This window comes from Salvelinus sp. IW2-2015, linkage group LG18 (assembly GCF_002910315.2).
Source record: "Salvelinus sp. IW2-2015 linkage group LG18, ASM291031v2, whole genome shotgun sequence".
NCBI classification, from domain to species: Eukaryota; Metazoa; Chordata; class Actinopteri; order Salmoniformes; family Salmonidae; genus Salvelinus; species Salvelinus sp. IW2-2015.
In genome coordinates this window covers 38,681,957-38,707,261 of record NC_036858.1, presented here as the reverse complement: position 1 = coordinate 38,707,261, position 25,305 = coordinate 38,681,957, and the positions used below count along the sequence as shown (strand labels likewise).

The window sequence follows — 25,305 nt, the reverse complement described above, 5'->3', positions numbered from 1 at the left end:
GGTCATTGACCAGGTCCTTTCGTGTAGTTCTGGGCTGATCCCTCACATTCCTCATGATCATTGATGCCCACCGAGGTGAGATCTTGCATGGAGCCCCAGACCGGGTGATTGACCGTCATCTTGAACTTCTTCCATTTTCTAATAATTGTGCCAACAGTTGTTTCCTTCTCACCAAGCTGCTTGCTATTGTCCTGTAGCCCATCCCAGCCTGTTGCAGTCTACAATTATTCCCTGATGTCCTTACACAGCTCTCTGGTCTTGGCCATTGTGGAGAGGTTGGAATCTGTTTGATTGAGTGTGTGGACAGGTGTCTTTTATACAGGTAACGAGTTCAAACAGGTGCAGTTAATACAGGTAATGAGTGGAGAACAGGAGGGCTTCTTAAAGAAAAACTACAGGTCTGTGAGAGCCGGAATTCTTACTGGTTGGTAGGTGATCAAATACTATTTGTCATGCAATAAAATGCAAATTAATTACTTAAAAATCATACAATGTGATTTTCTGGATTTTTGTTTTAGATTCCGTCTCTCACAGTTGAAGTGTACCTATAATAAAAATGACAGACCTCTACATGCTTTGTAAGTAGGAAAACCTGCAAAATCGGCAGTGTATCAAATACTTGTTCTCCCCACTGTATATATATATTAATTGTGGATTCAGTTGTTTCAGTCACACCCGTTTCTGGCAYGTGTATCAAATCGAACACACCGCCATGCGATCTCCATAGACAAACATTGGCAGCAGAATGGCCTTACTGAAGAGCTCAGTGGTTTTCAACGTCACACCGTCATAGGTAAAATTTCTGTCCTGCTAGAGCTGCCCCGGTCAACTGTAAGTGCTGCTATTGTGAAGTGGAAATGTCAAGGAGCAACAACGGCTGTCCTCTGTTGCAACACTCACTACCGAGTTCCAAATTGTCTCTGGAAGCAACATCAGCACAATAGCTGTCGGAAGCATCATGAAATGGATTTCCAAGCCTAAGATCACCATGCACAATGCCAAGCATCGGCTGGAGTGGTGTAAAGCTCGCCGCCATTTGATCTGGAGCAGTGGAAACACATTCTCTGGAGTGATGAATCACCATCTTGCAGTCCGACGGACAAATCTGGGTTTAGCGGATGCCAGGAGAACGTTACATGCCCAAATGCATAGTGCCAACTGTAATGTTTCGGGGAGGAGGAATAATGGTCTGGGGCTGTTTTTCATGGTTTGGGCTAGGCCCCTTAGTTCAAGTGAAGGGAAATCTTAACGCTACAGCATACAATGACATTCTAGACAATTCTGTGCTTCCAACTTTGTGGCAACAGTTTGGGGAAAGCCCTTTCATGTTTCAGCATGACAATAATCGCCCAACATCAGTGCCCGACCTCACTAATGCTCTTGTGGCTAAATGGAAGCAAGTTCCCGCAGCAATGTTCCAACATCTAGTGGAAAGCCTTCCTAGAAGAGTGGAGGCTGTTATAGCAGCAAAGGGAGGACCAACTACATATTAATGCCCGTCATTTTAGAATGACGAGCAGGTGTCCACATACTTTTGGTCATGTAGTGTATCTTCTGCTTCAGTTATTTTTTTATCAGATACCTACCCATCACTTTGTTTACTGCCACAGTCTTTTTTCCAAGTCAACCTTTTTTTAAGCAATCAGAGCTCTAGTTCCTCTGGAGTATGCATATTTACGTGATGAGGCGCATCCAAAACAAAATAGCTGCACTCGGCTCCAATCACAGACAAAAAAGGCTTTGCAATCACACCCATCACCCTCCACAAGCCCCACAGAAAGGATGTCCTTAAACTTAACCAGTTCAGGACATAACTGTGTCTCTGTACCATTCCCGTGTTTTGGATTGAATCTTTTATATTGATCTGTCTTACTGTTGCTGAGCCATTGTGAAATGTGTGATTTCACAGTCTACTCTATTATGCATCATAGTGCTTAGCTAGTGCATACTAGTTGAAAATAATGTATGATCCATACAGGGATTGAACCTACAGTCTATCAGTTTATTAGCATCATGCTCTGATGTACTTTGCTAGATGGGCGATGATGATGTGCAAAGTCAAGTACAGGTGATATGTCACTTCTCTGTGTATTTTTCAGATACATTTAGGGTGTTTGTGTGTATTTTCCAGATACATTAAGATATCGTGTGTTTGTGTGCATTTTGCAGATGGTAGGGTGGAGGTGACAAAGGAGAGTGTGAAGCTGTGCACAATGGGACCTGGGAAGGTGTTCGGAGAGCTGGCCATCCTCTACAACTGTACTAGGACAGCAACCATCAAGAGTGAGTCTACACACACACACACACACACACACACACACACACGCACACGCACACGCACACGCACACGCACACGCACACGCACACACACACACACACACACCAACCCAGTGATGTGAGGTGAGGTCGGTTTCTGGGTAAGCAGATTTACTCACAAATAAACCTTAATGAAGCCCAAGTGAACCATACAACAGATGGCTCCAACAACCAGAGTGACATAGGGTATTACCCAAAATTGTCAAACAATTTTTCACCATATGTAAATACCTATGTAGCCAAGATACTGTACACAAGCGGTAGCCTCCGATGGCGGTATATTTCATATCATTTCATACTCCATAGCCTTTTCCAACGTACCGGCGCTTACAAACACACACAATAGTTTTATTATGTGAAATATTATTACACACACATACACTGATTATACCAAACATATACTGAACACCCCCCCCCCCTCCCCACAAGAGTGTGCAATGCTGTCATCAAGGCAAAGGGTGGCTACTTGGAGGAATCTCAAATATAAAATATATTTTGATTTGTTGAACACTTTTTTGGTTACTACATGATTCCATATGTGTTATGTCATAGTTTATATGTCTCCACTATTATTCTACAATGTAGAAAAYGGTAAAATAATCTCAGTCAAGGTGAAACAGCCCTCTACCCAGTGGGCACACACTGGTTGAATCAATGCTGTTTCCACACCATTTCAATGAAATTACTTTGATCCAACATCGAATAGAAGTTGAATTGACATCTGTTCCCAGTGGTTAGCCACAACATATTGGATTTTGCTCTGGTTGAGTGGCTCAGTAGACAAAAGTGGTGCATGCAGCTCACCATTTTTGTTATTTCCTAARGGTTGTGCTTAAGTTTACACCTTAGGTGTTACCACCATAGGCCTACACACATTCCAGTGAGCCCGTGTGTGCTATGAGAGTGTGTCAGGATGAGAGACATGTGTTTATGGAACACAGAGGACATGGGTACAGGCTGGAGATGTAGGGTTGGATAGGACTAACACAGGAACAACACAGGTTGGCAGATAGCCTAGTGGTTAGAGTGGTGGACTAGTAACTGTAAGGTTGCAAGATCAAATCCTTGAGCTCACAAGGTAAAAATCTGTTGTTCTGCTCCTGAACAAGGCAGTGAACCCACTGTTCCTAGGCTGTCATTGAAAATAAGAATTTGTTCTTAAAGTTCTTATGGTTGCAATCCCGGTAACGGGATCAAAATGACAACAGCCAGTGAAAGTGCAGGGTGCCAAATTCAAACAACAGAAATCTCATAATTAAAATTCCTCAAACATACATGTGTCTTATACCATTTTAAAGGTAATCTTGTTGTTAATCCCACCAAAGTGTCCGATTTCAAATAGGATTTTCAGCGAAAGCACCACAAACGATTATGTTAGGTCACCACCAAATCACAAACAAACACAGTCATTTTTCCAGACAAAGAGAGGAGTTACAAAAAGCACAAATATAGATAAAATGAATCACTAACCTTTGATGATCTTCCTCAGATGACACTCATAGGACTTCATGTTACACAATACATGTATGTTTTGTTTGATAAAGTTCATATTTATATAAAAAAATCTGAGTTTACATTGGCGTGTTACGTTCACTAGTTCCAAAAACATCCAGTGGTTTTGCATAACCACATCGATTCAACATAAATACTCATCATAAATGTCGATGATAATACACATGGAATTATAGATATACCTCTCCTTAATGCAACCGCTGTGTCAGATTTCCCAAAAACTTTACGGAAAAAGCAAACCATGCAATAATCTGAGACGGCGCTCAGAACAATAGTCAAATTAGCCGCCATGTTGGAGTCAACAGAAACCAGAAATGACATGATAAATATTCCCTTACCTTTGATGATCTTCATCAGAATGCACTCCCAGGAATCCCAGGTCCACAATAAATGCTTGATTTGTTCGATAATGTCCGTTATTTATGTCCAATTAGCTACTTTTGTTAGCGCGTTTGGTAAACACTTCCAAAGTCACGAAGCGCGTTCCCTAAAAGCTGACGAAATGTCCAAAAGTTCAGTAACAGTCAGTAGAAACATGTCAAACGATGTATTGAATCAATCTTTAGAATGTTGTTAACATAAATCTTGAATAACGTTCCAACCGGAGAATTACATTGACTTCAGATGAGCGATGGAACAGAGCTTCCTCTCATGTGAACGCGCATGGTGAAAGCATGGTCAGGTCATGGCAGACCTGACTAATTCCCCTCTCATTCGCCCCCCCTTCACAGTAGAGGCATCAGACAAAGTTCTACAGACTGTTGACATCTAGTGGAAGCCGTAGGAATTGAAAACTCATTCATATCTCGCTGTGATTTCAATGGGATCTTGGTTGAAAATCGACCAGCCCCAGAATTTCCACTTCCTGTTTGGATTTTTTCTCAGGTTTTTGCCTGCCATATGAGGTATGTTATACTCACAGACATAATTCAAACAGTCTTAGAAACTTCAGAGTGTTTTCTATTCAATACTAATAATATGCATATATTAGCAACTATGACTGAGGAGCAGGCCGTTTACTCTGGGCACCTCTGTGCACCTTTCATCCAAGCTACTCAATACTGCCCCTGCAGCCACAAGAAGTTAACTGACTTGCCTAGTTAAATAAAAAAAAACAGGATCAACATATCACTTTGTGTTAGGACATCTACAATGGATGTATGCAGATTCTGTACAGCTCAAGAATGTTGTATCTGAAACTTTATCAGTTTCCTTGGCAGGTCCCAGTCAGATTCACATAATATCTCTTAAAGTAACCTCTATTGAGTCATTAATAAATTACTGACTAATAAAATTTGATTTGATTTGATTTGATTTGATTTGATAAGGCTGTGATGTATCAGTGGCCCAGGTGTGAAGGATAGAGGGTCCCTGAGGAGGGGGGTTGGGGAAGAGGAGAGGGCATGATGGGGTAAGTTATTTACCTTCCTCACCTATGATTACTAGAGGTGAGGAAGCTGTCAGTCAGCCACCTTCTACCTGTTCCTCTGGCCGGAGTGTTGCATCTCCTGGCTCCGTTGCCATGGTGTTGAGTCCTCAGAGAGGTTTGAGACTGGGTCTCTGGGGTATTCCCTACAGTTACAGAGTGTCTCACCCTTCACGGTCCCCTGCCTCCTTACACTCCCACTCACATGTCCCCCACTACCACTGCTCACACATTGTGGAATTACTCTGTGTGTGTTTTTGTATGTGTGCATGTGAGTTATTTAATAAACAAATTCTATTTTGCTGCTAGTATGAAGCATCTAGGAATGGATATGTACAGTATATGTTCTTTCAGGTGAATTTTCAAGTGCGCGCTCCTCTATGTATCATTTCAAATCAAATGTTATTGGTCACATACACATGGTTAGCAGATGTTATTGCGAGTGTAGTGAAATGCTTGTGCTTCTAGTTCTGATAGATATGACTGAACTAACAACTACCTAATACACACAAATCTAAGTAAAGGGATGGAATAAGAATATATACAGTTGAAGTCGGAAGTTTACATACACCTTAGCCAAATATATTTAAACTCAGTTTCTCACAATTCCTGACATTTAATCCTAATAAAAATTCCCTGTCTCAGGTCAGTTAGAACCACCACATTATTTTAAGAATGTGAAATGTCAGAGTAATAGTTGAGAGAAATATTTATTTCAGCTTTTATTTCTTTCATCACATTCCCAGTGGGTCAGAAGTTTACATACACTCAATTAGTATTTGGTAGCATTGCCTTTAAATTGTTTAACTTGGGTCAAACGTTTTGGGTAGCCTTCCACAAGCCTCCCACAATAAGTTGGGTGAATTTTGGCCCATTACTCTTGACAGAACTGGTGTAACTGAGTCAGGTTTGTAGTTCTCCTTGCTCGCACATGCTTTTTCAGTTCTGCCCACAAATCTTCTATAGGATTGAGGTCAGGGCTTTGTGATGGCCACTCCAATATCTTGACTGTGTTGTCCTTAAGCCATTTTGCCACAGCTTTGGAAGTATGCTTGGGGTATTGTTCATTTGGAAGACCTATTGGAGACCAAGCTTTAACTTTCTGACTGATGTCTTGATGTTGCATCAAAATATCCACACAATTTTCCTACCTCATGATGCCATCTATTTTGTGAAGTGCACCAGTCTCTCCTGCAGCAAAGCACCCCCACTACATGATGCTCCCAACGCTGTGCTTCACGGTTGTGATGGTGTTCTTCGGCTTGCAAGCCTCCCTCTTTTCCCTCCAAACATAACGATGGTCATTATGGCCAACAGTTCAATTTTTGTTTCATCAGACCAGAAGACATTTCTCCAAATAGTATGCCGTTTTTTTTATGGCGGTTTTGGAGCAGTGGCTTCTTCCTTGCTGAGCGGCCTTTCAGGTTATGTCGATATAGGACTTGTTTTACTGTGGATATAGATACTTTTGTACCTGTTTCCTCCAGAATCTTCACAAGGTCCTTTGCTGTTGTTCTGGGATTGATTTGAACTTTTCGCACCAAAGTACGTTCATCTCTAGGAGAAGGAATGTGTCTCCTTCCTGAGTGGTATGACGGCTGCGTGGTCCCATGGTGTTTATACTTGCATACTATTGTTTGTACAGATGAACGTTGTACCTTCAGGCATTTGGAAATTGCTCCCAAGGATGAACCAGACTTGTGGAGGTCTACAATTTTTTTCTGAGGTCTTGGCTGATCCTTTTGATTTTCCCATGATGTCAAGCAAAGACGCACTGAGTTTGAATGTAGGCCTTGAAATACATCCACAGTTATGCCTCAAATTGACTCAAATTATGTCAATTAGCCTATCAGAAACTTATGTTGTTGTGTTACAGCCTGAATTTAAAATGGATTGAATTGAGATTTTCTGTCACGTATTGACACACAATTCTGTATAATGTCAAAGTGGAATTTTGTTTGTAGAAATAAAAAAAATTAAATTAAAAGCTGAAATGTGTTGAGTCAATATGTTTTCAACCCCTTTGTTATGGCAAGCCTTAATAAGTTCAGGAGTAAAAATTTGCTATGCAGCTTTTTTGGATGACTACCCCATCTCTGTACCCACACATACAATTGGTACCCGATTCAGGAAACTAGGTGTATGTTGCAAGTCACGACTTCACTTGAGAGCCGTTTGAACTTAAACATTTTTTTTTTATCACAATGCGTTTTTTGTCAGAAATGCCTTTTTTGAAATGTATTGTGTTTCTCTCCATTTTCTGGAGGATCAAGTTCTGAAATCAGTGGAGTTAGAGTATGATAGCTAAAGAGATGGAGAAAACACCTGTCTCCGGATAACATTGTCAAACTAAGGTCAACCGTCGTATGGCATTTGTGACAGAGAGACCCGTCTAAGATGCATGTGGATGTATAAAGGCAAGATCGCTAGCTACATTTTCAGATATGACACATTTCWAATTTTGACAGAAAGTGATTTCTTTTCAATCTAAAGTGTACTGTTAGCTAGCTAGCTAACGTTAGCTGGCTGGTGTTATTATTTGTTTCCCAGAGCCGTTTGCTTTTCTAGTTAGAGCTTAATGTTAGCTAGCTAACATTGGACCTGATTMGTTAGCTCCTAGGTCTGTGGCGTTGTTGCCACTTTGTTCATTGTTGTTTAACTAGATAATGTTACCTGGCTGGAACATTAGCTAACGTTACGTGACATGTGTGATCTTAAACGTTGTTCACCTAGCTGGGTTCATTGTTTACCTAGCTAGCTAGCTATATGTCTTAAGCTAAAGTGTACTGTTAGCTAACTAACTAACATTAGCTGGCTCCCTAGCAGACGTTATTATTTGTTTCCCAGAGCTGCTTGCTTTTCTAGTTAGAGCCTAAGGTTAGGCATTGTTGGCACTTTGTTCATTGTTGTTTAACTAGCTATCGTTAGCTGGCTGGCTTGTTAGCTAGCGTTACGTGAGGTTTGTGCAACACCCGTTGAATATGGCCGGTGTCAGTAAATGTCTGCAAAAAAAGCGTAATGAAATTGTTATCCAGAGGTAAACAAATCATCGGCCAGAGCGTCAAGTGTACACTCCGAGAGCTCTCCGAGATGGTTGGGGCTAAAGCTTAAGAGGATGTGAACGATGCTGAATGGGTGTAGACAAAGAGGACCTCTTCACTAGATACCAAAACATTCAAAGGCGATTTTCTAAAAAGTGAGTTTACAAGTTGATCAACTTTCAAAGCAGAATTACTTTCCCATTGTTCCTCAAATGCAGGGTATGTTATACAATTTTGTGGCTCTGAGTCTCTACTTTTTTCCAATGTAAAAAACACAATTTCTCATTTTGCTACATAAGACCGAATCCAGGTGGTGAGTTACAATTATATGTAAAGTTCCTCAATTGAGTTGTGAATTTCAAGAACAGATTAAACCACAAAGACCAGGGAGGTTTTTAAATTCCTCACAAAGAAGGGCACCGATTGGTAGATGCAGGGGCACAAATTTGGTTTTAGAAGTGGGGGGGACAAAACTTTTATTTTTTAGATTTTTTGTCGGAATAACACTCCAAACAGCCTACCCGACTGTTTGGATGCATTCACATGGTCCTAAAGCACACTGTTTTGTATCACATAACAATGAGAAAACTGGCGGGTGAACTGTCCCAGTGAAAGTTGCGCCCCTGGGTAGATGTGTTAAAAAAAATAAACCATATGCTGCATATCCCTTTGAGCATGGTGGAGTTATTAATTAGGCTTTGGATGGTGTATCAATACACCCAGTCACTACTAAGATACAGGCGTCCTTCCTAACTCTTAGGGATTTCACCATGAGGCCAACAGTTACAGAGTTTATGGTTTTGATATGAGAAAACTGAGGATGGATAAACAACATTTTAGTTACTCCACAATACTAACCTAGATGACAGACTGAAAAGGAAGCATGTACAGAATACAAATATTCCAAAACATGCATCTTGATTGCAACAAGACACTAAAGTAATACTGCAAAAAAAAATGTCAATTTTTTATTTTTTTTGTCTTGAATACAAAGCTTTATATTTGGGGTATATCCAACACAACACATCACTGAGTACCACTCTTCATATTTTCAAGCATGGTGGTGGCTGCATCATGTTATGGATGTGCTTGTCATCGGTAAAAGTACTGTATATCTGCCGTTGTGAGTATTAGACTCCACTCTGATCTAGAGATTGAACCTGGTGAGATTGTAGACTCCTAAATTGATAGTGAGCATCCTGACCGGTTGCATCACCGCCTGGTATGGCAACTGCTCGGCATCTGAGCGTAAGGCGCTACAGAGGTTAGTGCGTACGGCCCAGTACATCACTGGGGCCAAGCTTCCTGCCATCCAGGAACCTATATACTAGGCGGTGTCAGAGGAAAGCTAAAAAGAATGGTCAAAGACTCCAGTCACCCAAGTCATTGACTTCTCTTCCTCTCTGAGGACTCACCACCAGGGCAATGGAGCCAGGGGATTCAACACTCCGGCCAGAGGAACAGGTAGAAGGTAGCAGACTGACTGACAGCGTGACGGCCTCTTCACCTCTCTACTCTCATCTTTCATGAAACATGATTCCAATAAAGATGAAATAAATACAATTTAAAAAAAAGTGTTATTTCGTAGTTGATGTTTTCACTATTATTCTACAATGTAGAATATAGTAAAAATAAAGAAAAACCCTTGAATGAGTAGGTGTGTCCAAACTTTTGACTGGTACTGTATATACACAGTATATATTAAAATTAAAACATATATTCGACTGTCAGTCCTTTCATGAATAGCTCTATGAATATGAGAGCGGTTTCATTTCTCCAGCATCATCCCTCAGCTTTTAACCAAAAGAGGCGGGGTCATGCTTTGTTATTGTTTCAACTGCGGATTGCCCCTTTAAGCTAAAGCATGAGTGAGGGTGAAACAATTTCAAATCAACTGGTTTAAAGCAGACATCAACTGACTATGTGTCCTGCTCGATCACATTTCCACTAATATACTGTATATGGAAATGCTTATGTGATTGGGGCTTGTCTTCTCCCTGATGTATATTACTTTCAATTAATTATATAGGAAGTAATAGTGCTATTTAAAATGAATAGAACAAATGTTTTTTCTCCCACAGTGTGACTGAACATGTACTAGTCTTTAGACAGGGACTGTCTGTGGAGATGAGGGCACTCAGAACAGAGGGAGGCAGTGAGAGGAGAGCACTTGTACTCTCAGGAGGAGGTGTGCTGTGTATTTGTGTCTCCACTTGTCACACACATCTCATATCACCACAAACAGGAGTCTTTATAGAGTTGGAGTGTCTGCCCTTGAAAGAGAGAGAAAAGGAAATAGAGGGGGCAGAGAGCTGCAGACATACAGAAAGAGATAGAGGTAAAAATCAAATGAGTGTTGAGAGAGGGATGCAGACAGAGAACGAGATGAAAAGTGAGGAAGGTGAAGAGAGAGAAATAGAAAGCTCCAGGAATTCAGTGTGAGAATAGCCCTGTATCTTAACAAAKATYTTTTAATGYACATTTTTATGGTAATATCTGTCAYTACGGACATAGGCATGGTAAAAGAAAACTATTGAAAATAACATGAGTGATCATTAAGATTCAACTTCAGACAAAATCATTTCTGACATTTTTGTAGGCTATTGTTAGTCAACTTGTCTGTAATTAGATACATGCATCTTCTCTTATGTCATTATATGTTGCCATAGAAGACTAAATAAACCTTTTGTCACCAGAATAATGTCATAAATCGATATAATAAATSCTTCAACTTAGTTTACGTTTGTAAATCTCTGTCATCTTTCACGGAGCAAAGACATTAGGGACCAGGGAGAAAATGCAAAAATAGAAAGCTGTGAAAACGACCCAACATGTTCCGGATAAGATTTCAGTTCGGCTTGGATGCATTTTTTATGTGGTTGAAATACTATCAGCTTTTATGATGCTGATAAAGATAGCACCTCTACAGATGGTATCTAACTGAGCTTTCACATTCTCTAAAGATGCTGAAGAAAATCACATTTCTCCACTCCTGTTCCCGAGACAAAATATTGCCACCATTTGGTATATCGTTTTACTCAAGAAATGCTGAATTTTGCAAGAGTTAATATTAAGGCTGTGTGAGAGGTTATAGACCTACAGTCAGTGTTCAGATTTCAGTTTCCATTTAACCCATCTAAACAGTAGGGTACAGTTCCCTTGACGGGCCATAGGCCTATTTGAAGTCCCAGTCGTGACTATCGAATTTGCATTGCGCCTCAATCATCACACATAAAGTGTCACTGCTATCATCCTCTTTTACCACTTCACCAAATCTTCCCTAAAACATTACTTTCCTGGTCCTCCTTTCTCTTTATTTTCAATTCTCATATTGCAGCTTTTCTCTTATTGAATTAAACTCCAACATTGCCCTTTTTGCCTCCGTGGATTGAGTAACCTTTTTTTGCCAGTTCCCAAAAGCATTTGGCCCTTTATTTAACTAGGCAAGTCAGTTAAGAAAAAAATCTTATTTACAATGACAGCCTACCGGGGAACAGTGGATTAACAGCTTTGTACAGATTTTTACCTTGTCAGCTCGGGGATTCGATTCAGCAACCTTTCAGTTACTTGCCCAAAACTCTAACCACTAGGCTACCTGCCACCCTGAAGCTTAGGCACGAATGCTAAGCCTGTCAATGTAGCCTATATAAATAAATTGCACAAGAATGATACATTTATGGATGTTTTCTCTTTATTCAAGCCACCCACCTGCCCTTCATCCACACAATATTCGATGACCCTAAACCCGTCCGCCTTGCGGATATAACCATGGGGACTGCAGTTATGAGTCAACCCGCGCATCACTAGTGTGTGCGTGACTGTGTGCGGGTATCCTTTTTTAGACTAAGCTGTCAGTATCCCACGAGAACAGCTAAACCGAATGGACAATGTATTTTGAGTCACACCCTTGAAACAAGAGTCAATGCAAAGTTCCCACAAAAATGTGCCTTATTAGGCTTTTTTTCACAGTGATTTTGAACCATGGTTGGTTGCTCGTCTTAATGAGCTATTTCCCACATGGGCTTACGGATGTGTAGTTGAACGCTGGGCCTCTGCTGAGATAGGAAGCTTTTTAGTAAGAGTAATTGGTGTTTCTGTAAAGAGAAGGATGCCCTCTCTGACCCAACTATACTAAGGGCTCTATTTTCGACTGGCGCTAAGGAGCTGTGAGTGTCAAACGCACATTAGTTTGTAATTTTGCCATGTAAAAACTGGCACACTGGTATTTTCCAGCCCTAACGCCAGGTTCGGCAATTTACCTCTCTAAAATCAGCTCACTTATGCTAAGATGGGAGGGGTGGCAATATTTGAGGTGTTTACTTAAAAACAAGTGCAAAAGTGATACATTCGTGCTAATGTGATGTTAAGACCCACAAAAAGCAGGTCCTAACGTTAGCAGTTCATATTGGCATGGAATTTGACTGCGGAAGCGCAGCCTATCCAGCCGTGGTGCACAGTGCCTGTGGAAGAGAGATGTGCTTTTTGTGCCTGCGAATCTTGCATTTAGAAGCATAAAACTATTGCCCCCCCCCGCCCACTTCTTTAATTAGATTAAAAACCAAGCACACCCTCGCCTTAATCAAGGCTGGTTTATCAGCAACGCATAGGTGTGTAACTTTATCCTGGCCATTAGCCAAGTAGCCTATGAATTAAGCGTTTTTAAATGGTCTACTGAGTGTACTTTGAAATATTTTAGGTTTTTGCCATCATGCTTTTTCATTATTCATAATTCACATACTTCATTATGCTTGTTCAAGTAGGCTGTCCATCCCGATTTTCAAAGAGCGCACACCCTCCTCCACAACCTTTGTCCTCCTATAATGCCATATCAACTGCAGATTTTTTTGAGAATCTACCTCACACATTACCAACGATTCAATTGACAGGAGCCTAGTAAATGTATAGACGTGTGAATGTTATGTGTAAGGACATTAAGGCTTACATGTGCACACAGTGCATTGAATGAGAGAAGAGAWTTATGATACCTGTCACGCCCTGACCTTAGAGAGCCTTTTTATGTCTCTATTTGGTTTGGTCAGGGTGTGATTTGGGGTGGGCATTCTATGTTTTTGTATTCTATGATTTTGTATTTCTATGTTTTGGCCGGGTATGGTTCTCAATCAGGGACAGCTGTCTAGTGTTGTCTCTGATTGGGAACCATACTTAGGTAGCCCTTTTCCCTTCTTTCAGTGTGGGAAGTTGTCTTTGTTTGTGGCACTATAGCCTTAAGCTTCACGGTTGTTTTTGTATTGTTTATTGTTTGTCGGCGTCGTCCTAAATAAAGGGAATATGTACGCTCACCACGCTGCACCTTGGTCCGCTTCTTACGACGTCCGTGACAATACCTACATTGGCTACTTTTAGACCTAGGCTACTAAGGCTGGTTCAACAGCAATGCGCTGTCTTTTTTATCCTGGCTTTGCAAAGTAGTCTATCCATAAAAGTTGTTCAAAATGATCTATTCGCCAGAGTGCCTTGAATTGGAGAAAAAAAACACACACATATGCACACCTGCATACTTCATTTCAGTTGATGTATCCATCCCCATCTCCAAAGAGCACCTCTCATCTGGTTACCAAAGACACGCTCCTCCAAACGTATTTCAATGAATGTACTATAATGCATCAACGGTAGGCCTAGGCCATATTTTGCTTATTGAGAATGTGCGAATATTAAAAATATTCCCTGCCCCGAGCCAAATTGGATGCAATTTGTCAATAACGAAATGACCGTCAATAACCTACAGAACTTTAGGTGGGGGGGGGGTGATTATATAATATACTCTTTGAAGAGGTAGGGTTCAAATGTTTTCAGAAGATGGGCAGGGACTCTGCTGTCCTAGCTTCAGGGGGAAGCTGGTTCCACCATAAGTGCCAGGACAGAGYAGAGCTTGGACTGGGCTGAGTCCTACCTGCCCTCCCATAAGGGTGGGAGGGTCAAGAGACCAGAGGTGGCAGAACGGAGTACTCAGGTTGGTGTGTAGGGTTAGCACAAGTTATCAGTATAGAATTGAACAATGGCGATGAGGATGTTTGAGAACGATAGTTAAATCTTAAAAGTGAGTTAGTGTTGTCGAAATGGAAAACACTGTGCCAAAGTTTGACTGCTGCAATGAGCCCACTACACTCGGTCCACGCTGGACCTTGTGGTTGATGGCGTTTGAGCTGTTCACGAATGGTAAAGGATTAATATTGTCCGGTGACATTGATGCGGTTACAAAACAACAGAGGAGAGCTTTGCTTTAACATCAGGCTGGGACAGATGTGCAGGACATTTTCTCCACACTCACAGACACTGGAGAACCAACGGACTATGTCAGGGCTGTGGCAGCGTTAAACGCATATTTCGTGCCACAGGTGAACACAGCGTTTGCGGGACAGACATTTTATCGACTGACACAGAAAACTGGTGAGACAGTTCAGCAATTTGTTACTCGTCTTAGACAAGCAGCTAAAGACGGACTTTGCTGGAGATGAGGACAATCAGATTAGAGATGCCATAATGAGCAAATGTAATACTGAATGTGCGCTGAAAACTATTGGAGGGCCCTGGGRTAACATTAGGCTGTCACTCGAGCTAGCGACACAATGTGAAAGAATTGAAGTGCAAATGGCCGCCATGCATGTGAGTACAGGGGCAGCAGATAGCCTAGTGGTTGGAGCGTTGGGCCAGTAACCAGAAGGTTGCTGGATCAAATCCCTGAGCTAACAAGGTAAAAATCTGTCGTTCTACCCCGGAGCAAGTCAGTTCACCGGGCACCGTGGATGTTGATTAAGGCAGCCCCCTGCACCTCTCTGATTCAGAGGGGTTGGCTTAAATGCGMAAGACACAGTTCAGTTGAATACGTTCAGTTGGACAACTGACTAGGTATCCCCCTTCCCCTCATAATGCAAGATATGCTGATTTCAAAGCTGACTGTAACCAAAAACAATAATACAGATGCTAAATATGAGACGGTGCATCATGTTTTCATACAGATATAAAAAGACTCATATTTGGAGTAACATCGGCGAGCAGAAAGGGAAATCCAAGACCTATGCAGACAACCGTCGTAAAGCCAAACGTGGACGTCGGCGATCAGGTTCTCCTAAAACAGGACAAAACAGACAAGTTCACAACAAGATACCGAACACTGATCAATAATGAGGGAAACAATGTGATTGTTCAATCTCCAACTGGAGCCAGGTATTCAAGGAATACAACAGTCGTGAAGAGGTATATATTTGAGGAGCCGGATCCACAATCAAAGGACAACACACAACTGAAAGAGACTGGAACAGAGTCCTAATCTGAGACCGTAGATGGAATCCAAACCAGAGATCATCTGTGAGGGATCACCACAGACACCCAAGCCAGTCAGGCCTCAGACAAATTAAACTGCCACAGAAGTTAACAGACTTTGTCATTAAATAATTATCCCTTACTTAAAGGCGTGAAAACCAGTATAAACGGAAAAATTTGAAATATAAAAGGACTAATGCGACGACTCTGAATGTTTGAGTTGTTGTGGAAAAGTGCAGAAGGTTTTGTTACAAGAAAAGGAAAGTCCATTAGAATAGAAATAAGACATTAAACAGATTTCAGTTGATTATTGATAACATAAAGGTTGCTATACAGATAAAGAATAAGTGCTGTTGTGTATGTCAGGTTGACATTGAAGTTCATATCCAAGTAAAGGGGGGGATGTCGTGTATTGATGTGACATTCTGAGATACGACATCACAATAGGAATGTGAGGGGATTACATGGAGAGTGATGGAGTAAAGACATGTTTAAGTTTACCTCAGTCTGGTTGATTTAATTCGATATAATATCTTAACTTAGCACGAGTTGTAAGTATAGGATTGAACAGGTACATGTGGGAGCCCAGCCAACGGCGAGTTGCAGTTACAGAGAACAGGGTGTTGTCCAGAGTCATTCCAAGGTTCTTTACACTCTGGGAGGCGGACGCCGTGGAGTTGTTAACCGTGATGGAGGTCTTGGAGCAGGCAGGCCTTCCCCAGGAGGAAGAGCAGCTCTGTATTGTCTTGGTTGAGCTTGAGCTGGTGAGCTGACATCCAAGCTGAGAAATCTGCCAGGCATGCAGCGATGCATGTCGCCACCTTGGTGTCAGAAAGGGGGGAAGAAGAAAAGTAGTTGAGTGTCATCCGCATAGCAATGATAGGAGAGACCATGTGAGGATATGATGGAGCTGAGTGACTTGGTGTATAGAGAGAAGAGGGCCTAGAACCAAGCCCTGGGGGACACCAGTAGTGAGAGTACGTGGTGAAGACACAGATCCTCTCCAGGTCACCTGCTAGGAGCGGCCTGCCATGTAGGATTCAATCCAAGAGTGTGCAGAGCCTGAGACACCCAGCCCTGAGAGTGTGGATACAAGGATCTGATGGTTCATGTGTCGAAGGCAGCGGATAGAGGAGGATCAATGAGAAGATGGAAAATAGTTTCCTAGGTTTAGAAAGTGGCTATAGCAGCAGAAGTTTAGTTTGCCTTCATTTTCTCTCAGCCCTGTTCTGTAAGCTCGCAATGAGTTTCTCAGCCACGGACCAGTAGGGGAGAACTGAGCCGGCCAATGAGAGTCATAGGATGCGGAAAGGGAGGAGAGTAGGGTCGAAGAGGCAGAATCAGGAGACACGAGGGAGAAAGATTTAGCAAAAGGGAGAGATGATAGTTTAGAAGAGGAGAGAGAAGTGGGAGAGAGAGGGAAGATTGTGTATTGTCTGACATGTGAGTGGGAGGGGACTGGGAAAGTATGAGGTCAAAAGAGGCAAGTAGGGGAAAGAAATAGTTGGATTTTCTTTTAATCGAAGGCAGACATTGGAAGGTTGAAGCAGCCCGGTATTTAGATGGGTGAGACATCGTCAGGAAATTTGCTTATCAAGGTGTCAATCACATTGAGGAACTCTAATGTACGTTGTCGGCGATAGATGACAACAATGTTAAAAATTAGTGGACAAGTGACAGTGACAGCATGGAATTCAAATGAGGAGATGGACAGGCGAGGGAGAAAAGAGAAAAACTCCACTTAGGAGAAATGAAGAGCCCTGTACCACCACCGCGACAACCAGATGTATTCGGACTATGAGAGAACACGTAGTCAAATGAAGACAGAGCAGATGGACTAGCAGTCTTCTCTGGGGTGATTAATTTCTCCATCAGGGCCAAAAAGTCTAGGGACTGAAGGGCAGGATAGGCTGAGATGAACTCGGAGTTCTTCACTGCAGATCGGCAGTTCCAAACGTTGCCAGAGACCAGGATTTCCACATTGATTGTGTGTGCAAGGTACACTAAATTTCAAGGGTTTCAGCCAAGTGGTGGGGAGCATCTGTAAAGCCTACAGGGAGAAGAGSAAACAGGTATCGAAAACACACATAGTTAACAAAGCTACAAAAGAGCAAAATGAGATTCAAAGTGTGAGAGATTGGAGTCTTCCTCTCTTTTCTTTCTCTAATAACTTGGCAGAACCATCTTTATTTCAGCGACACGATCGCCTCTTACAGCTGCCGCTGAGAAAACAAGGGAGACTGAAGTACTAACAGTAATTGCTAATTGCCTAGCAGAGGTGAACGGTATGTCTCACGGTACTAATTGCTGATTGCCTAGGAGAGAWGAAACCACTCTCCCTCCAATATAGCCACTGATTACGAAAACAACAACAGTCACAAATTGCCCTGCCCCTTAATCCTGGTTGATGTGTCAACAATCATCTGCAAAATATGAGCAGTCAGCTGTTTACACACCAACTAGGCTACTGGGAAGACAGACAACACTTAAAGTAGATGGCCCTGGCAAGTAAAAATACAGTACTAGACAACAGATTAAGACAAAAAGTATACTTATCAATCCTGGAGAAATCAGGAGTCCTCTAGCTATAGATTGTCACTGTTGCCTAGAGCAGCGTTTTGATGTTTGTTCCATTTTCCCTCAGCAGGAAATGCCATCCCTGAGCTGTCAGGGGACACATTTATGACATTCAGCTACAGCGTTCTACACAGACACAGCAGCTAATTTGTTGTTATGGTTATCAGAGGTGAAAGAGGAAGGAGGAATTATGCATATTGTTAAGATGCTCAGACATTACAGACATTACATCTAGAGCCAGAGTGGTCAAAACAATTCTGCAGTAGGCTCCATGTATATCTGCCTCTGAAATGTTTGGTACATTTTGAGGCTATTTCAGGAAGGTGCTGGTACCTTGATGTGGTTCCAAAGTGCAACTCAGGAATCAAATATTCCTTGGCAACAGAGATGCATAAACCTGTTGTGGTAGCAACGGTAAAAAGCTTTCAGGGAAAAGATTTKATCTTTATCAATAAATAAATAGTTGTATTCTACATCTGATGATCTAATGTTGAAGCAGTTTGACCTCTTAAGCTGATGGACAGACAGACAGTCCAGACAGTCTCCTGCTGCAAGGACTTCCCTTACCGAAAAAACTCATACATTCCACGTGATGACATGTGAAGTGTTCCAAAAATATGTTTTCATTTGATCACATGTGATATTATGTGAAGTTAATGTGATTACGTGACAACGTGTAAAGCAACATGTGATAACATTAAACTACAGGTGAAAACGTGATCATATGTGAAGTGTTCCAAAAACATGTTTTCACACGCTTTCARGTGAAATTTCATGTGAAATCATGTGGTTTTTCTGTAAGGGCTTGGAAACAATGTCCATTTAATTTCTGCAGCCCTGCTCTGTGACACAGGCTATCAACAATGTGACAAAACTAAGTCAATTGTGACAGACTATAGAATGAGTTAGAGAGATGTGTAAGCAGATATGAGCASGCTGTAGCTCCCGAGTGGCGCAGCGGTCTCAGGCATCTCATTGCTAAAGGTGTCACTACAGACCCTGGTTTGATTCCAGGCTGTATCACAACCGGCCTTGATTTGGAGTACCATAGGGCGGCGCAAAATTGACCCAGCGTCGTCTGGGTTCGGGTTTGGCCGGGGGTATGCCGTCATTGTAAATGTTCTTAACTGACTTTCCTAGTTACATAAAGGTTAAAAAAAWAATAATGTACTCACCTATTGATGAATAGAGGAGAACATTCATTTCTTCTATAGGATTTTCACAAAATGACCAGACTGAAATGTATCAGGCCACGCCAATAGTAATTTCCTGGGTGGAGAATGATTTTCTGGGTGGTTTTATGTAATGATGTGGAAAATAAACAATTAACATTTATCTTCGAAGGAAACAGTCTATGGTGGAAGGACAATATTGTCTCTGCATTCTAAACTAGCGGGAAGCAGAATCATAACAGCAACAAAGCTGTGTCATTGTCCTCTGTTTCAATTGAGAATTGAAAAGGTAGTTATTATTCACACAATTTTTCCTGACCATTGAACTCACAATTTGGGGCTTTGTAAAGCAGCAGCATTAAATAGAAATATAGCAGAGAGAAGAGAAGACTGAAACTGTCTGAAAAGGCTGTATAATTTTAAACTCTCAGATCAAAGTTAAGGAGATCGTTTAAAGTAAAAGTATCAATCAATCTATTAAAAAATATAATAATGTTTATTCTAGGAACAACATTCTTCTTCTAGGAGCAGACTTAATTTATAAAAGTATTAATTTTCTCTCCACATCATTCCCTATTATTTCCTCTGTTTTCTTTTGCTTTGAAAGCCTCTTCTTGAACCACACACACACAACAGGAGGTTGGTGGCACCTTAATTGGGGAGAATGGGCTTGTGGTAATGACTGGAGCGGAATGGGTGGAATGGTATCAAATACATCAAACACAGGGTTTCCAGGTGTTTGATGCCATTCCATTTAAAATGAAAATAAAGTCAAAATACAAATTATTTGTCACATGTGCCGAATACATGCTTACTTACAAGCCCTTTAACCAACAATGCTTTATGTTTTAAGAAAAAAAAAAAATGTTCAGTAAAAAATAGATAAMTAAAACAATTGAAAATAAAAGTAACACATTTATTAAACAGCAGCAGTAAAATAACAATAACGAGGCTATATACAGGGGGTACTGGTACAGAGTCAATGTGCGGGGGCACCGGCTTGTCAAGGTCATTTAAAACAATTMTTATTTTTTATTTCACCTTTATTTAACCAGGTAGGCCAGTTGAGAACAAGTTCTTATTTACAACTGCGACCTGGCCAAGATAAAGCAYYGCAGTGCGACAAAAATAACACAGAGTTACACATGGGATAAACAATCGTACAGTCAATAACACAATAGAAAAATCTGTGTACAGTGTGTGCAAATGAAGTAAGGAGGTAAGACAATAAATAGGCCAATAGTGGCGAAGGAGGTACAATATAGCAATTTACACTGGAGTGATATATCTGCAGATGAGAATGTGCAAGTAGAAATACTGGTGTGCAAAAGAGCAGAAAAACAAATATGGGGATAAATGTTGGTAGTTGGTTGGTTGGATGGGCTATTTACAGATGGGCTGTGTGCAGCGATTGGTAAGCTGCTCTGACAGCTGACGCTTGAAGTTAGTGAGGGAGATATAAGTCTCCAACTTCAGTGATTTTTGCAATTCGTTCCTGTCATTGGCAGCAGAGAACTGGAAGGAAAGGCGGACAAAGGAGGTGTTGGCTTTGGGGATGACCAGTGAAATATACTTGCTGGAACGCGTGCTAGGGTGGGTGTTGCTATGGTGACCAGTGAGCTGAGATAAGGCGGAGCTTAACTTAACAAAGACTTATAGATGACCTGGAGCCATTGGGTTTGGTGACGATTATGTAGCGAGGACCAGCCAACGAGAGCATACAGGTAGTATATGGGGCTTTGGTGACAAAACGTATGGCACTGTGATAGACTGCATCCAATTTGCTGAGTAGAGTGTTGGAGGCTATTTTGTAAATGACATCGCCGAAGTCAAGGATCGGTAGGATAGTCAGTTTTACGAGGGTATGTTTGGCAGCATGAGAGAAGGAGGCTTTGTTGTGAAATAGGAAGCTGATTCTAGATTTAACTTTGGATTGGAGATGCTTAATGTGAGTCTGGAAGGAGAGTTTACAGTCTACCCAGACACCTAGGTATTTATGGTTGTCCACATAATCTAAGTCGGAACCGTCCAGAGTAGTGATGCTAATCGGGCGGGCAGGTGCGGGCAGCGATCGGTTGAAGAGCATGCATTTAGTTTTACTAGCATTTAAGAGCAGTTGGAGGCCACGGAAGGAGTGTTGTATTGCGTTGAAARTAGTTTGGAGGGTTGTTAACACAGTGTCCAAAGAAGGGCCAGATGTATACAGAGTGGTGTCGTCTGCGTGGAGATGGATCAAAGAATCACCCGCAGCAAGAGCGACATCATTGATATATACAGAGAAAATTGAGGTAATATGTACATGTAGGTAGAGTTAAGGTGACTATGCATTTGCGCCCTTATAGCCATTATTATGAGCCGTTGTCCCTCAGCAGCCTCCTAACTTCTAACCTGTTAACATATGACCCTAGTGTATTCCTACACACAATGCATTTCCCAAAAATAAATCAGACATTGACTTTACTCTCATTTACTCTGAATCATCCATTTGAGAGAATTCAGGTGATGTATATTTCAAGTTGTGAGTAATCACGAAAAGGCCTGTTGTCTCACCAATGTCACTGGAGACAAGGATTATAAATTATATTATTGCAGTTTTCCATCCCTGACAGGATTCTGCTGTAATGTGACCACAGGCCTCCTCCATTTCCTGGAGAAGAGCCATATGTTCATGGGGTTTGCAATCATACACCTTCCACCGCCATGCTGAAAACAACTCATCAATGGGTTTGAGAAATTAGGAATATGGTGGGAGATAGAGCATTGTAAACCTGGGATGGTCATCAAACCAGTTGCGGAACTGAGTAGCCCGATGGAAACTCACATTGTCCCAAATTAGAACACACATTTGCTGCTTAGGATCACCTGGTCCTCTCTGCTCTGGCTGAAAAAMATGTGTTCAGGAAATTAAGGAGATGGGCAGTGTTGTATGGTCCAAGGTTGGCATGGCGGTGGAGGACTCCATTGTGGCTCATAGCTGTGCATATAGTGACATTTCCCCCACGCTGGCCAGGTACCTCAATGATGGAGCGTTGACCAATGATGTTCCTTCTCCTCCTCATCTTCGCTAAATTGAATCCAACTGCATCTATGAATATGAGTTCCTGAGGGATGGGACTTGCATCCAACTACATGATTCTCTGAAATGACAGTAAATACTATAATTGTTGTATAGTAAAGTTTACTGGCAACATCAATGAGTCTCTAAGATTTCAAGAGTCTAATGCTAGTACATTACTTACTTGCACATATTCGTGRCATTTATCCTTCACTCTTTGGGAATTCCTTTCAAACGGGTAGATTTACATAATCCGGAGATGGTGTTTCTTAAAGGATGCAGGCTTTGGTGGATAAACTCTCTCTGATGTTATGGAAGATGGAGTCGTTTTTAATAATCTGTTGTTGGATTTCTCGCAGTCTTATAGCATTATTTTCAACTACCATTTCTCACTCGTTTCAGGAAACTACAGTTGAAGTCGGAAGTTTACATACACCTCAGCCAAATACATTTAAACTCAGTTTTTCATAATTCCTGACATTTAATCCTAGTACAAATTCCCTGTCTTAGGTCAGTAAGGATCACCACTTTTTTAAGAWTGTGAAATGTCAGAATAATAGTAGAGAGAATGATTTATTTCAGCTTTTATTTCTTTCATCACATTCCCAGTGGGTCAGAAGTTTACATACTCTCAATTAGTGTTTGGTAGCGTTGCTTTTAAATTGTTTAACTTGGGTCAAATGTTTTGGCTATCCTTCCACAAGCTTCTCAAAATAAGTTGGGTGAATTTTGGCCCGTTCCTCCTGACAGAGCTGGTATAACTGAGTCAGGTGTGTAGGCCTCCTTGCTCGCACACGCTTTTTCAGTTCTGCCCACAGGTGTTCTATAAGATTGAGGTCAGAGCTTTGTGATGGCCACTCCAATACCTTGACTTTGTTGTCCTTAAAACTTCATAGGGCTGCAATCCCGTTAACGGGATKGATATGACAACAGCCAGTGAAAGTGCAGGGCGCCAAATTCAAACAACAGAAATCTCATTATTAAAATTACTCAAGCATACAAGTATTTCKCAAAATTTTAAAGATACACATCTTGTTAATCAAACCACAGTGTCCGATTTCAAAAAGGCTTTACAGCGAAAGCACCACAAACGATTATGTTATGTCACTGCAAAATCACAGAAAAACACAGCCATTTTCCCAGCCAAAGACATGAGTCACAAAAAGCAGAAATAGAGATAAAATTAATCACTAACCTTTGATGATCTTCATCAGATGACACTCTTAGGACTTCATGTTACACAATACATATATGTTTTGTTCGATAAAGTTCATATTTARATCCAAAAACCTCAGTTTACATTGGCGCCATGTTCAGAAATGCGCCATGTTCAGAAAATATCCGGAGAAATTTCAGAGAGCCACATCAAATAACAGAAATACTCATCATAAACTTTGATGAAAGATACATGTTTTACATAGAATTAAAGATAAACTTGTTCTTAATGCAACTGCTGTGTCAGATTTCGCAAAAGCACAATATTCAATAATCTGAGTACAGCGTTCAGCCACAAAAGCAAGCCATACAGTTACCCGCCAAATTGTGGAGTCAACAAAAGTCAGAAATAGCATTATAAATCTTCACTTACCTTTGCTTATCTTCGTRGGAATGCACTCCCAGGACTCCCACTTCCACAAGAAATGTCAGTGTTGTTCGGTAATGTCCATCATTTATGTCCAAATAGCTACTTTTGTAAGCGKGTTTGGTAAACCAATCCAAAGTCACGAAGCGCGTTCACTAAAAGCAGACGAAATGTCAAAAWGTTCCGTAACAGTCAGTAGAAACATGTCAAARGATGTATTGAATCAATCTTTAGGATGTTTTTAACATAAATCTTCAATAATGTTCCAACCGGAGAATTCCATTGTCTTCAGAAGTGCAATGGAACAGAGCTCGCTCTCACATGAACGCGCATGGTCAGAGCATGGTCAGCTTATGGCAGACCTTACTCATTCCCCTCTCCTTCGGCCCCACTTGACAGTAGAAGCATCAGAAAAGGTTCTAAAGACTGTTGACATCTAGTGGAAGCCGTAGGAAGTGCAAACTGACCCATATCCCACTGTGTATTCGATAGGCGATGAGTTGAAAACCTACAAACCTCAGATTTCCCACTTCCTGGTTGGATTTTTTTCTCAGGTTTTTGCCCGCCATATGAGTTCTGTTATACTCACAGACATCATTCAAACAGTTTTAGAAACTTCAGAGTGTTTTCTATCCAATACTAWTATGTCACACCCTGACTGTAGAGAGCTTTTTATGTCTCTATTTTGGTTTGGTCAGGGTGTGATTTGGGTGGGCATTCTATGTTCCTTTTTCTATGATTTGTATTTCTGTGTGTTTGGCCGGGTGTGGTTCTCAATCAGAGGCAGCTGTCTATCGTTGTCTCTGATTGAGAACCATACTTAGGTTGCCTTTTCCCACCTGTATTGGTGGGTAGTTGTCTATGTGTTGTTGCCTATCAGCACTCATTTTTGTATGGCTTCACGGTTCGTTTGTTATTTTGTTAGTTTGTTTAGTGTTCGTTCTTTGTAATAAAGAAGTTTGTACGCATCCCATGCTGCGCCTTGGTCTCCTCCCTTTGACGGCCGTGACATAATAATAATATGCATATATTAGCAACTGGGACTGAGGAGCAGGCAGTTTACTCTGGGCACCTCTGGGCACCTCTGGACCCCAAGCTACTCAATACTGCCCCTGCAGCCATAAGAAGTTAAGCCATTTTGCCACAGCTTTGGAAGTATGCTTGGGGTCATTGTCCATTTGGAAGACCCATTTGCGACCAAGCTTTAACTTCCTGKCTGAWMTCTTGAGATGTTGCTTCAAAATATCCACACCATTTTCCTACCTCATGATGCCATCTATTTTGTGAAGTGCCCCAAACCCTCCTGCAGCAAAGCACCCCCACAACATGATGCTGCCACCCGC

At 41.4% G+C, this 25,305-nt stretch overlaps 1 protein-coding gene across 2 annotated transcripts in view; it reads left to right on the top strand.

Annotated features, from left to right (window-relative positions):
• LOC111977925 (cGMP-dependent protein kinase 1-like) overlaps nucleotides 1–25,305 on the top strand; it is a 193,314-nt gene that overhangs the window by 86,823 nt on the left and 81,186 nt on the right. For both annotated transcript variants that reach the window (XM_070448500.1, XM_070448499.1), the window contains exon 3: nucleotides 2,170–2,283. In XM_070448500.1, coding sequence (XP_070304601.1) covers nucleotides 2,170–2,283 — 114 coding nt within the window. The remainder of the gene's footprint in view (nucleotides 1–2,169; nucleotides 2,284–25,305) is intronic.